The sequence below is a fragment of the Periophthalmus magnuspinnatus genome, chromosome 13 (genome assembly GCF_009829125.3).
Source record: "Periophthalmus magnuspinnatus isolate fPerMag1 chromosome 13, fPerMag1.2.pri, whole genome shotgun sequence".
NCBI lineage: Eukaryota > Metazoa > Chordata > Actinopteri > Gobiiformes > Gobiidae > Periophthalmus > Periophthalmus magnuspinnatus.
This window is the reverse complement of record NC_047138.1, coordinates 6,840,806-6,853,903: the sequence shown is the minus strand read 5'-3', so window position 1 is coordinate 6,853,903 and position 13,098 is coordinate 6,840,806. Positions and strand designations below refer to the sequence as shown.

Here is a 13,098-nt window from a genome sequence, read left to right as displayed (position 1 = left end):
TTTAAATGTATGTTATGTTTTTACCCCTCTAAGATGTGTATAATTCTACATTTTGCACAAAGCCAGACTGATAATGCCCTATACAAATGCCTATAAATATTAATGTGTTGTGAGCCCTGAGACTGAGCAGCAGACTTCATGCGGGGTCCCAGTAGGAAGGAGGAGAACTTAAATGTGAGGTCAAACAAAGGTTACTCTGAGGAAGCCGGGTCTAAGCCCCATGGCGGGCACTCCAGGAAACGGTGGCTTATGGCTTTGGTGGACTTTATTCCCCTCAGTTTGGGGTTTGGTTTGTCAGTATGGCTAATTGAGCAGTAACTTTAAAAGCCATGCGTTTTTCAAATGTGTGGTTTTATTATTAACACATAATTGTTGCATGAGCAAAAGCAGGCACAGCAGTACTCTTAATGAACTAAGTGCTTTGGAGACATGTGCACTTGCCAGAATGCATTCCTCTGTTATACTGTTACTCCATTGCAAAACTACGACAAAAATGCCGTAGTCTTTCCAACTGTGGATTTTTTCACTGGGCTTAAAGGTCGGACTAAGGTAACAGGCAGACCAGGCCCAGTTGGTGCAGTGCATGACAGGCTTACTATATCTGCTCTTATCAGGGATAGACACCACAGGCCTCAACTTGATATGGAGATGATGTGCTGTGCCAAAGTGTGGGAAAACACACTCTTAACATGTGCCAAACAAGTACCTGACATTGACTAACTGCAGTAAATCATTAGGTGATCACTACTCTAGACATGTCATGAATTCTCTCCATATGGTATAATTGAATAGTCCTACCTGTTTAATCAAAACAGTTGATATCTCTAAGCTACCAGTGCCAGGCTATTTGGCAGATTGCACGTTATGTAGGATTATTGCCATTGGGGTTGTTGTGGTCAAATCCTCCTCTATGCTCTGTGCTATAGTATGAAGTGGAGAGGATCAACAATAATTATACAATAAGAATCAAAATCAGAATTTACTTGTCATTTTAGTATTAAAAGATACACAGAAATGAAAAAAACGTACTTGGGGCCAGGTTATTAGCAGCATAAAAACAATATAATGATACCTAGAGCTGGAGAAGCCGCTGCACCACTGCACGCTGCCATGTCACCAGACACATAATAATTTACTTCATAACAAAAATATAATTCTGCAGTACAAAAAAACGAATGGCAAATATAACTAGAGATGTTTCATGTGTCGATATATTAGAATTTCCCAAAATAAAAAGGTAAAAATGTGTGAAATTGTGCACAGCAATAGGCAAGTCTAACGCAGCCGGGAGTGATGCATGCACCCCCTGCTGTCTTGACCTGTGACCTCACCAAATGTAGGCCTCCAGGGCAGCTTATATGCTCATAGAGGGACAATGCTGTGGATGGCTATTGAGGTCTGGCTTTTTACTCGTTTTACAATCCCCCTTGTGGAAAAAAAAAAAAAGAAAAAACTTCTCACCATCACCATAGAGAGTCCAAGTTAGGATTTAGAGCCTGTATTCAGACACTGCCTTTTGTGCTTTAGGGGAGCTGTACATGACCTCTCCTTTTTGTGCCTGTCTGGTCTGCTGCGGCTTTTCTACACATTTTACCGTCTTATATCCCTTAAGCTGTGTGTTACTTCATGGCACCTGTTATTATTCACAAAACCGCTCTAATTTCTCACAGAATTTTTAAACAAGAGGCCCACAATATGCCTGGCATTTGGTGACATGTCCTGACTTTGGCATTGGGAGGAGGGCGGAGAAGAATGGAGAGAGTAGCAGCGGGGGTGTGTGGTTGCCATGGTAATAAGAGGCCTTCATCGAAAAAGCAATTTGGGCTGTGTCTCCGCCAAGTGAGACGCGCTCCAAAAAAAAATAAAATAAAAGAGGCTTGGCTGGATGGAGCGTGTTACAAGATTGTCCAAATGCATGGGATAGCTGTGATATTTTTGTGATTGTAGACTTGCTCTATGAATTTATTGGTGTGTAATGTCAGTAGTGCCCATTACTTTTTATGAACTGCAACTAGCTTATGATCTTTTAAATATTTCCCTTTGGCTTTCCCCAGTCGAGGGTCACAACAGTTATTTTAGCAGGGATTTGCACATTGACTTGTCGTTCTGAAAACAGTTTAAAATATAGGAACTAGGGCATTTCACAGTATGGGCAAATCTGTTTTTCAACTCCCAATAATCTGATCATTTTGCTGTACCTCTGAAATGTGGTAAGCCTGCTTGTATTGGTTGAGGAGATTAACAAAACCTGAATGGATTATAAATTTGAACACAACAGTTAATTAAGAAAATTACACCAAGTTTTCTTAGATACATTGCATCCTTTCCTAATCAATCAACCAACCAACCTATCCTAACCAACTCAAGTTTACTTTAGATTGTGTCTGTATTTGCCTCCAAAAATATTGTAACGTTTGCATGTACTATCCCTTGATGCATGATTGATGGTCTATAGACAGATGAAAGTGTCATTCTTGTTTATGTAAGGCAAAGTGATATGCCGAATGGGACGCCCAGTAAGCGAGAGGTCTCGAATCAATCGCAAAAGAGCAAGGCAACTGCAGCTGTCGCCAAGCCAAGATGTCACCACCGGGGATCCCCAGCCGCCCTCTGTCAGAAGAGTAACGCGATAGTGGGGTCAGGAGGCGCACACCGACATGCTAAGTAACACACACTCGCGGTTAGAGGAGCAGAGGAGAGGAGGGGATGGGAGAGGGTGGTCTTTGTAGCAGAGAAGAGCAGCAACAGGCTTTTTGAAGTGGATACAGACCGTGTGTGAGAGCCCATCGAGCACATAGGAATGCAAGTCAGTGCTGGCTGCTGCTGCTGCTGGCTTCAGCGACCGAGCCAAAGAAAGGATTGTAGAGTGTGGAGTGAAGAGTAAGGGGAGAGATGTACAAGTTCAAGCTGCTTACAATGAAATGCATCTGTCTGTTTTGACTCTGAACTCAAAATCTGGTCCACATATGATAAACACAGGAGGACTCTGTATTGGAAAAAATGCATAAAAAAATCGGATTGTGCTCAGTGACAGTACTGTATCGCTTAGGCTAAAATATGATTTAGATAAAGAGAACCTTTTATGTAGGCCACAATGGAGAAATCCCAGATTAACCTTAAATTACTAGTAACAATGCATTGCAAGCACCAATTGAAATAAACTGCATATGATTTTTTTTTTTAAATAGACAGTAAGAAATTATTTTTTGGTCATATATACATTATTATTCTATCTATCTATCTTTGTAATATATACCCATTTGTTGTTAAAACTATTGACATATCTGTATAATGGTATTTTTCTTTTTAATTTTGTCAGTAACCAAGACAAACAGCCCATGCCTCCCCTGCAGTACATCTTTACTGTCAGAGATCACAGCCTGCAGGCACACTCAATAAAGAAGTCCCACTAAAAGACAAATGCTTTTGTTGAACATGTCTTCAGGGGGATTTAGGAAGCTTCAGGGGTCTGGTTAGTCTATAACTGAGACAGCCTCTTATCAATGGCCTCACACACTCGCAGTGTTCTATAAGGAGATACTGATCACCATGTTATCTCATAGGCAGGAGATAGTCCATTGTGATCTGAAATTGGATCTTTGGCCATATTGTGTGACTGTGTGTGATGGTTCAATAGCCTTTCAAACAATTCCATTTGACTTCTATGGCAAATATTTTTACCTCATGACTGCAATAAAAGCCAGAATTCCTGAGTGGTCAAATTAAATTGCACAAATCTACTTTGTCTGCAGAATTGAAAACACTCCACTTATATGAACAGAACTTGAAAGCCTTGACTTTTCTGAAGCTATGACTGTGGTATATTATGATTTGAAGATATAATCTAGACTGCTACAATATTTCCTGGGTATACCTCTTCTAGATAAAATGCTATCTTTGACACGTTGAGGCATTGCAGTTGTAAAGGCTCTCTGTCCTATTTTGTGGTGACAGCACTGTAGAAAAAAGGAGCAGAGTTTGGCAGACGCCTCGGGCCGTTTCCTTCTCCCCTGCCCCGGTGAATGCAGATCTATGAGAGGACACCGTGCTCACAGTGATGACTGAATTGGCCACGCTGAGTGAAGAAAAGTCCCCCCTCTCCAGTTCTCTCAACATGACACTCTGAGTGTGGACCCTCCTGCTGTTGACAGGGGTTTGAGAGCAGGTCAGAGCTGTCGAGATCTGAAAAGGACACGGCTAAAGTTGAAGCAGATGTGTGTGTGGATCCAGAGGTTAGGAGTGTGGGGACGGAGGTTTCTCTTCCAAAGATAGCCCCCTTTTAACTCTGAAATGTTGCCATAAAGAGCAACAGTGCGGTGAAGCATGAAAGTGGTCTCGTCATGCATGACATTTACCACTGAAATGTGGCTTCCATATTCACCATCTTTTGTTCCCTCGCCGGCCGTGTGGCACAGGCAAATCATGTACTCTTATTGAACACTTAATCTTTTCTTTTGGTCTGTCTTTCAGGACTGTTACAACTTATTATTTTGTACAGAGCATTGTGTTTTGGTCCTTTCCGATCATCCAAGTTTATGACTGGCACAGTGCACCAACTTGTGTCTAGAATAACTTAATATCATATTTTGTTATTGTTTTGATATTTCAATAGAAACCAGTGGTACTGATTCAAATATGTTTGGTTATGTGTGGTTCATTAAATAACCTAGATAGGAATTATTTTGTGGTTGTTTTAGCAATATCCACAACTGTTAATAGAGTTAGAGTTAAATGTATTATGAGAACACACCAGCTCTGCTCACAACCTCATGCCTTCCAAACCACAATAGCAGTTTGATATGGCTGGTAGACCGAGTGTTATCCTATTAACAGGGAGAGCAGCCAGGCTAATGCTTATGTTTCAGGAGTAAATGGATTGTTAGTATGGATTTCTAGTTTTCCCTTGAGCCCTGCCACTTAAAGAGCTTTCTATAAGGCTTATTGATATTTTAAGGAGGTGTGTAACATAATCACAGGACATGATGTTTAAGCCTTAGCTACACTCACATAGTCTAGAAATATTTTTTACATTGGTAGTTTAATTGTCTTGTTGAAATTACACACTTTTCCCTTCAAGCTTATTTGTGTGAAGAAACACCTGTTCACAGTGTTCATTCTAGAAGATTTCAGAAGATATCTGAATAAGGTATGTATATGTATGTAATAGTATATGTGGCTTTGTATTTGGCATCGTATAACCACGCAGGAAAGTGGTGATAAGATTAAAACATGAATCATGTTGTATCCATGGGTTACGGAGTGATGGAAATTTAGCATCGTTGCCATAGCAATAAAAAATTCAAAACAAAATATTATATTTTGAATGAGCAAAATATATCCTGAAGATATCACAGGAAGTTGAAATCCATGAATATGTATGAGTTTGATTTGTTTAATTTCTATATTTGTTGTTTGTTTCTGCAACACTGGGTTGCTTTCCTTCAGTGCAGAGACAGGGAGCGAGCAGTAGCTGTGCAGAAATTCTGTAAATTCCTCATGCTTAGCAGAGGATAATTTCTTGACCTGCACTTTAACCGACGCCGTGAAACTTAACCCTTCCTGTATCAGTACATAGTGAGATCATAATCTGGGCCATTCCAGTCTTTCAAGGTGAATTGTATTTTATTGTGACTGGCTTCAGGACATGTATGCACTGTAGTTAAAGGGTTATCCATCCGCCTGGGAATCACAGCAGCACTTTTATCCTAAAGGCACAGCTAAAACCCCAGAAAGATTTATTAGCTAGCTCTTCTCTGATCTCTCTGCAAAACCCATTGTAGCATGACTCTAACTAGTATACTATACATTAATGGTAAGACATTGAAAAGCTTAATAAATCTGCCATTTTGAGAGAGGGTACTTCCTGGCCACATGTATTTTTTTCCCTTTTTGTATAGATTATTTTTGGTTTCTTTTTTGAGCAGATAAGAAAAGGGTGAGCTGTAAGTCTACCTACTATATCCAAAAGCTACTATTATTAGTAACATTAGAAGTGTCTGGATCTTGGCCTGTATCATTTTTGTAAAGAATACTTTACTAGCACATAAAACAGCATTGTGTAGGTGTTTAGAATAAAGGGCAGGCTACTTGTGGTGGAATCATAAAAAGATCTGAAAGTTTCATTATTAAAAGGAGTTAAACCAACTTCAGTTTCCATCTGGCCTCTGCTGTCTGTTTTTGACATTTTCAGACATGCGCCATCTACTGCTAGTGTCATATCCCCAGTTTGGGTCAAATATTACGGTGTTTTTGCTCCCTGATTTTGGAGACGGTCACAGTTAGTGCTTTAAACCTCATCAATTTATGAGCAGTGATTGAGTTTCCAGAGCTGTGTGTGGAAAAGCCGTTGACTGTGGTGCATTGCTTTTGAGGACTGTCCAGACCATGTCTTCTGCAGGCTCCGTGTCGTCTTGTCCAAAGAGAGCCTGACCTCAGCTGTCTTTAGGTCCTGTGCATGGCCCTGAAGAATAAACATAGATTCAGAAAGGTCACTATATGTATGCAAAGGGGGCATTGGTATTGTAGCTTAGAGCTCCATAGTTTTTATATATATAACTCGTGTGTGTGTGTGTGTGTGTTGTGTGAGATTTGCAGTGTGTTTAATCCACATGGGAAAGTATTTTGTAATTAGGTTACATTTTGTTTTGTTCCTTGTCCTTTTTTGAGAATTGCTGCCTTCTACCATAGTGGGATATGTTACATTTAACTTATATTTCCAGGCATTTCTGTATTTAAATGTATCTTGGCTTGCGGCACTTAATGCATTATACATGGTCTAGTGAAATCCCTTTGCTGGATTCAATCTAGTAAGAGGTTTACATTGTTAAAATAAGTGTATTGAGTGCAAAGTTAATAATGCACTGACCTGGCATGAGTGTCTATGTTTTTGCATACAGTTGCCCATATTAGACATTTAATATTGCTGCATAGTGTGTGCTATTGTGTTATGCCTAATATTGTGCAACCCCTTTGTATGTGTGAGCTGATGTCATTCAAGTCTTTGAGCTAAGCTTCTGCAGTGGAGTCGAATTTAACAAAACCAGCAACAAAAGGTTTTCATCAACCCAAAGCTCATTTGTAACTGAACTCCTGGCCGATTTCACTAAACCCAGAGGAAAGTTCTCCGCACTTCATTTGGTGTTCAGACTGGGAGATTAAAGTTACAGTGAGTCTTGGTTCAGTCCAGAAGTAATAAATTAGATTATTTTATAAACTTGCTGTCCTTTAATGACCTTCACTCTGGAACTCAACTTTCTAATGTTCTCATTGGTCAGTTCTCATTAAAACTTTAGTGTTAGCCCAAATGCATCTTGTGGGTTTAAGTTATTATTTTATATAAACAAAAATAATAAAAGTACAGTAGTTTCCTACTATTGTTTCTGATTGTTTAAATGTAGAGGAAAAACACAGTTAAAATGAGCTGCAGGTGTGTTTTTTAGGATATGTAACAATACACTATGTAACACACAATCTTGCCATTATCTTTACCATGCGTGCGTCACTGTCCATTACAAAGACTGCAGGAGCAGAAGGTCCCAGTGCAGGTTTAAAATACAATCCTTATATGTCATGTGTTTGTCTTATTTGGCCAAACCCCCAATGCAAACATTCAGTTTAAATCCTACAATATTTCAGGTGAAAATGGTACCGCTGGGATGTAATTAAACCACAGGCAAGCAGGTTGGGTCATCTTTCATGGCTGTTATTTCAACATCTTTTTATTTTTCTCTTCTCAGATGAAGCTCTGGAATAAGTACAAAGTTACGAGCATACCATCGCTGGTGTTTGTGGATGCCACGACTGGGAAGGTGGTTTGTCGAAATGGGCTCCTAGTCGTCAGAGATGACCCTAAAGGTAATATGCATCCACTTAATGATCACTCAAGTTACAACATGTATTAAACCTCAAGCCATATGAATTGTATATTATAATTACTAACCCATCAAACAAACCTAATCCTTGTTTGTACTGTTGAAATCGTAATTATAGTCTCACAAACCTCACAGTGCATGTATGGTTCTCTCTCGTGCATAAAGCCAATCATTTCTAAACTTTGAAGTGGAGGCAGTGAGCAGACTTGCATGATTCTCTATTCTAGTGCAGAAGATATCCTTGTTTGTGGCAAAAAGCTTTAAAACATAAAAATCCTGCTTTGTCTTTTTAGAATAAACTATAAATTCATGGAACAGAATGTGAATCCCAGGAGTTCTGGGATAGATTTCACAGACCTGGAACATCTCAGGCATTAATCATATTTTCTGACTGGACATGTAGGCAGTTGTTGTGTAATTGTATTGTATTTTTGTCCTAACTGTATTCATCATGTTGGCTGAGTAGTAAGCACTCTTGCCCCACAGTTGGTCCTGAGTTTCAATCTCATATTGGCCTTTCTGCGTGGGGTTCTGCCAGTGTTTGCAAGGGTCCTCCGGTTCCCCATAATTAAAAGAAAGTGAGCCCAAAGTGACAGAGCAAACGGTAGCAGCAGCTCAGGACTAGCCATCTACCTGATCTGCGTAACTTACAGTTTGTGGATATATAATAATAAATAAAATGGATTGGATGGATTTTTTTCAGCCAATACAATATCCAGTACTTCTCATTACCGTTGTGGCCGATAACTCATATTTGCTAATATTGATCAAAATGTTGAAGTAAAAAATGGAAGTAAAGCTTACTTTTGGGTTTTGTAAAAAAAAAAAAGTATTTATTTTTTCTCTTAGATATAATTATTATTTGTATTATTATGGCACATGTGTAAATCTTAAACCAGCTTTTTAGCTTCACTGCATTATCCATTTCCATTAGACTTGGAAATCATTCTTACTGGACCCGTGACCAACCACAGTTGCAGTTTAAAAAAAGGAAAAGGAAAAAAAGCTCATTGAACGTTTGAATATAGCAAGATGAAACCAGGGAAGCTGAAACACTCAGAGCAGTCTGCTTTTCAGTTTCGATGAAAAGCCTGTGTGGAGTGGTGTCTGGACTAGCCCACAGCGTAAAAGATAAGAGTGCATTTTTACAATCTGCAACAACAAAACCACAGCTCTCCCTCACATCCAATGTGTCATTGGTCTATAATGATACTCTGGATGACCAAGTTCACTAAAAGGGCTATTTTAAAGCAGCATTGATGGTTTTTACTTAAGACTGCACATTTCCACTCACACTGGACCAACAGACAAGGACACTACCCATAAAAACAAACTGAAACAGGGACTTTAAGCATGAACAAAATTATTAAACTTTCTAATAAAGAAATGCCAGAGGCACATCTGGCAGTTACTGATGCTCATGCTTTTATATTGTTCATTTAACCATATAGTAAAACCCCCTGCATGCTTTAGGGTCATTATAGCAGTAGTAGTTTCAGTATTATCATTTATCATGATATTTTTCTGTAGCAATACATCAAACTTCAAAATCTGTTATCGTGACAGGTCTAGAAATACTGGCCTCTCTATGCAGTCCTGTTTACTCATTTCCCCTGTATCTGTGACTCTCTTGCAGGCTTAGAGTTCCCCTGGGGACCGAAGCCATTTGCGGAGGTGGTGGCCGGGCCTCTGCTCAGGAACAACAGACAGACCACAGACAGCAGCTCTCTGGAGGGGCACTATGTGGGCGTGTACTTCTCAGCTCATTGGGTAAGTGAAGGACACAGTTACCCAATTTACACACTTAAAACACTTCATCTATGTGACATTGAAAACACAGGTGAAGGGAGCTCTGGTTGGTAAAAGCAAAAAACAACTGTAGATTTAAAAAAAAAAAAGAGAGAAGTTAAAAGTAAAAATAAAGAAAAGCTATCTTATCTTAAAACATAAATACTGCAAATATAACTGTCAAACAAAATGCACTTTAAAATATATATATTTTACATCCAACATTTAAAAACAATGAAACAGATTTTTTACTGAGGGTAAACACAATTTTGTAAAAGTATATCTTTCCTACCTTTATCCAGTCTCAAACCTGCATAAATGGTGAGGTTATGTTGAGGCAGATTTCCTTTCTCCAAGTTTTGTAGACAATCACTCATACTAGTATAAACTTAGTACAAACTAGAGTTGAAGTTATTGCTGCAGATGTTGAGTTGCAGCATCTGGTCTTGGTATGCATGTAAACAGTGTGTGTGTGTGTGTCACAGAGATGTTAAATGGCTCACACAAAAGAGACATGACCTAAATTTAGATCTAGGTGTTTTTTAAAAGAACTAAATACAGATTAGCCTTTGTAAGTGTCAAATAAGGTACAAAAATAGCAATGTGGTGCTAAACCTCACCATAAATCAGTTCTATTCATTTGGACATTTAACAGTTAAATAAATGCATATAAATTGACTAATTATTATGCTTTCACTTTCCCACACTTTGGTATGGCAAGTATGTAAGCATGACTGAATCACTTGAATACACACCTCATCAACGCCTAACAGCAAAACACATGCCTACAAATAATGCATTACAGATAAATGGTGTCAAGTGACCAGAAGAAAATGGTACCAATGCCAGAACGGTTTACCTAACAGGAGCTACACCTATTACCATTGTTACTGCTGTTATTTATTGCGTTCTTATTGCATGAAAGTGTGGGAAAGATACACAATGCAAATTAGGCATGAAAACCCCTGTAAGCTTTAAATACTTCTGTCACTGCTACTTCACTGTGATGCCATCTAAAGCCTGCTATTTAAACATGGAAACCAAGGCTGATTTATTGTAGAATTCTTTACATTTTTAAAAAAAGCATAATTAAGGTAAACGACTAGACTGTATGCAGGGAAAATTCTGGCTTGCCTTCAATAATAGTGATTTCTTTTTATTGTTAGTGTCCACCATGTCGCAGTTTGACCCGGGTCCTGGTTGAATCATACAGAATCATCAAAGAATCGGGAAAGAAATTTGAGATTGTATTTGTCAGTGCTGATAGGTGAGTGACTTTACTAATATATATAATATAATGTATCAATTTTACAACTATAGACAAACATTAAGGACTTTTTTTCTGGATACATTCAGGTCAGAGGAGTCTTTTAAGCAATACTTCAGTGAGATGCCCTGGCTAGCTGTGCCATACTCGGATGAAGCTAGACGATCACGGCTTAATAGACTTTATGGAATACAAGGTAATTGATTTGAATGTTAAAGAAGACATATTATGCTTTTTTCTTATAACTTGGTCTAATGGTGAAAAGCTCTTAGAAGGCCATTTTAAATCTGTCTTCTTAAAATGTGTGTTTTATAAGCTTTGAGAATATATAGTTTTTGCCTATAGAGGAATGTAAGCCACTAATCAAGTAGAGAGTGGAGTTTGACAAAGAAGTTCTACTCCTCCCTCCCAATGCCCTTTTCCATTTACCTAGTGTTTGGATGAAGCTGGCAGTACTTGGCTCTAGGCCGGTCCTACACTGAATGTAAGGAATGCACAGAGAATAGATCGACTCTGCCCTGTCCATGCTATCCCCCTACCTCTGCTGCAGCCCACATGACCAGACAGGAACCCAGTGACTCATGTACTTTGCTTTGCTCCCAGATGGTGTCTGTTTGTGATAAGCCTGTTAATAAGGATAGACCAAGGTCATTAAGTGTGAAACAAATTCCAGTTTTATCGAGACTGGACAAAGCCCATACTGCAGAATGACACGAGTCTGAAATGGCAAAAAGCATCCACTCCAGACCATATCTCAGCAGGAGAGTGAGCAGTACGCGTCACACTGTTGTAATGACAGGAAATTACCTCAACCACTATCCAAAGTTTTGCCTAGTTAACTTCCCTCCTGTGTTGGCCCCGTCCCACAACATTTGTATCTTTTGTTCTGTCTCCAGGTATCCCTACTCTGATTCTATTGGACACAGATGGTCACATGATCACACGACAGGGCCGTGTGGAAGTGTTAAACGACCCGGAGTGCCGCCTCTTCCCATGGCACCCTCGCCCTGTTTTGGAGCTCAGCGAGTCCAATGCGGTGCAGCTTCACGAGGGGCCCTGTCTTGTACTGTTTGTGGGTGCGTAGACAATACACACAGATGCCTTGTGTTTCTTATTCCATTGTACGAATGTGCATAAAGGCAATATTTAAATGAATAACAGTTGCTTCATTAAAGGCAATAACAGCATTCTCCTCTTTGCTTTATGAAAATCAGTGAACCGCCAAATTTACCTCCCCATATGTATATTTCTGTTTAACTATTCACTACTAGAGTGTCTTACAGGTGGTCTCTTTCTGCATTCAACTTGCCCGTTTTTCCAATGACACTCAGTTTTTATGTTTTTATTCAGATGCAGAAGAAGAGGGAGAGTTGGAGCCTGCCAAGGAGCTGATCCAACCAATTGCAGAGAAACTTATGGCGAAGTACAAAGCCAAAGAAGAAGAGACACCTCTTCTTTTCTTTGTCGCTGGAGAGGTAAGATACACCACAAAATCATTTGTAGAAAGAATTGACTAGCACATTGTATTCTTTCAAAAAAAATGTAGGCAACAAAAAATACAACATAAAATGAAGAATGTACAAAAATGACCCACTATCGCCCTCTAGTGGAAACATTGAACATTTGAGAGACACAAACTGAGTTCAAAAGTGTCTTGAGCCGCAAATATACATTACAAATGAAAATTATATTGTTAGACATGTGGTGTTTTAGTGGCAGACAAATATCGTTCTGTTAATTACATGAAAATTTGGGTGTACATGCAGTGTGTCTTGATCCACTCCTCTTCACTAAACATTGTTCTCAGATACATCTTCTGGAGGTGCATCTGAACATATTATCAGTGATGTAACCTTGGGTCACTGGGTGTATGCAGTGAGATTATCATGAACTGGTTGATCTTCTTGGAATCCTTCTCTTTTGGGATCCAGATACCTTCAGGGAATTTCCACTGCTTTGCTACCTTCCCTCTTCCCTCTCCATATGACTCTGATGATGATGATCTTCCAGAGTTGCTTGAGTAGCGATCTCCTGGACTTCTTTTAGCAGTGGCTCCCTGGTGGTAAGGGGAGGTAGGTCTACAAGGATACTGCATGTGCTCAACTTCCTCTCTACATACATCACCGTAGGCACTATGCAGATGCCGGTCTATTTCCTCCTTTGAGCAATCCA

At 39.3% G+C, this 13,098-nt stretch overlaps 1 protein-coding gene across 1 annotated transcript in view; it reads left to right on the top strand.

The window, feature by feature from the left end:
• nxn (nucleoredoxin) overlaps positions 1-13,098 on the top strand; it is a 38,744-nt gene that overhangs the window by 22,867 nt on the left and 2,779 nt on the right. Inside the window, exons 2-7 of the mRNA XM_033976865.2 lie at positions 7,737-7,854; positions 9,508-9,641; positions 10,826-10,926; positions 11,016-11,122; positions 11,823-12,002; positions 12,277-12,401. Of these exons, the coding sequence (XP_033832756.1) occupies positions 7,737-7,854; positions 9,508-9,641; positions 10,826-10,926; positions 11,016-11,122; positions 11,823-12,002; positions 12,277-12,401 (765 nt within the window). The remainder of the gene's footprint in view (positions 1-7,736; positions 7,855-9,507; positions 9,642-10,825; positions 10,927-11,015; positions 11,123-11,822; positions 12,003-12,276; positions 12,402-13,098) is intronic.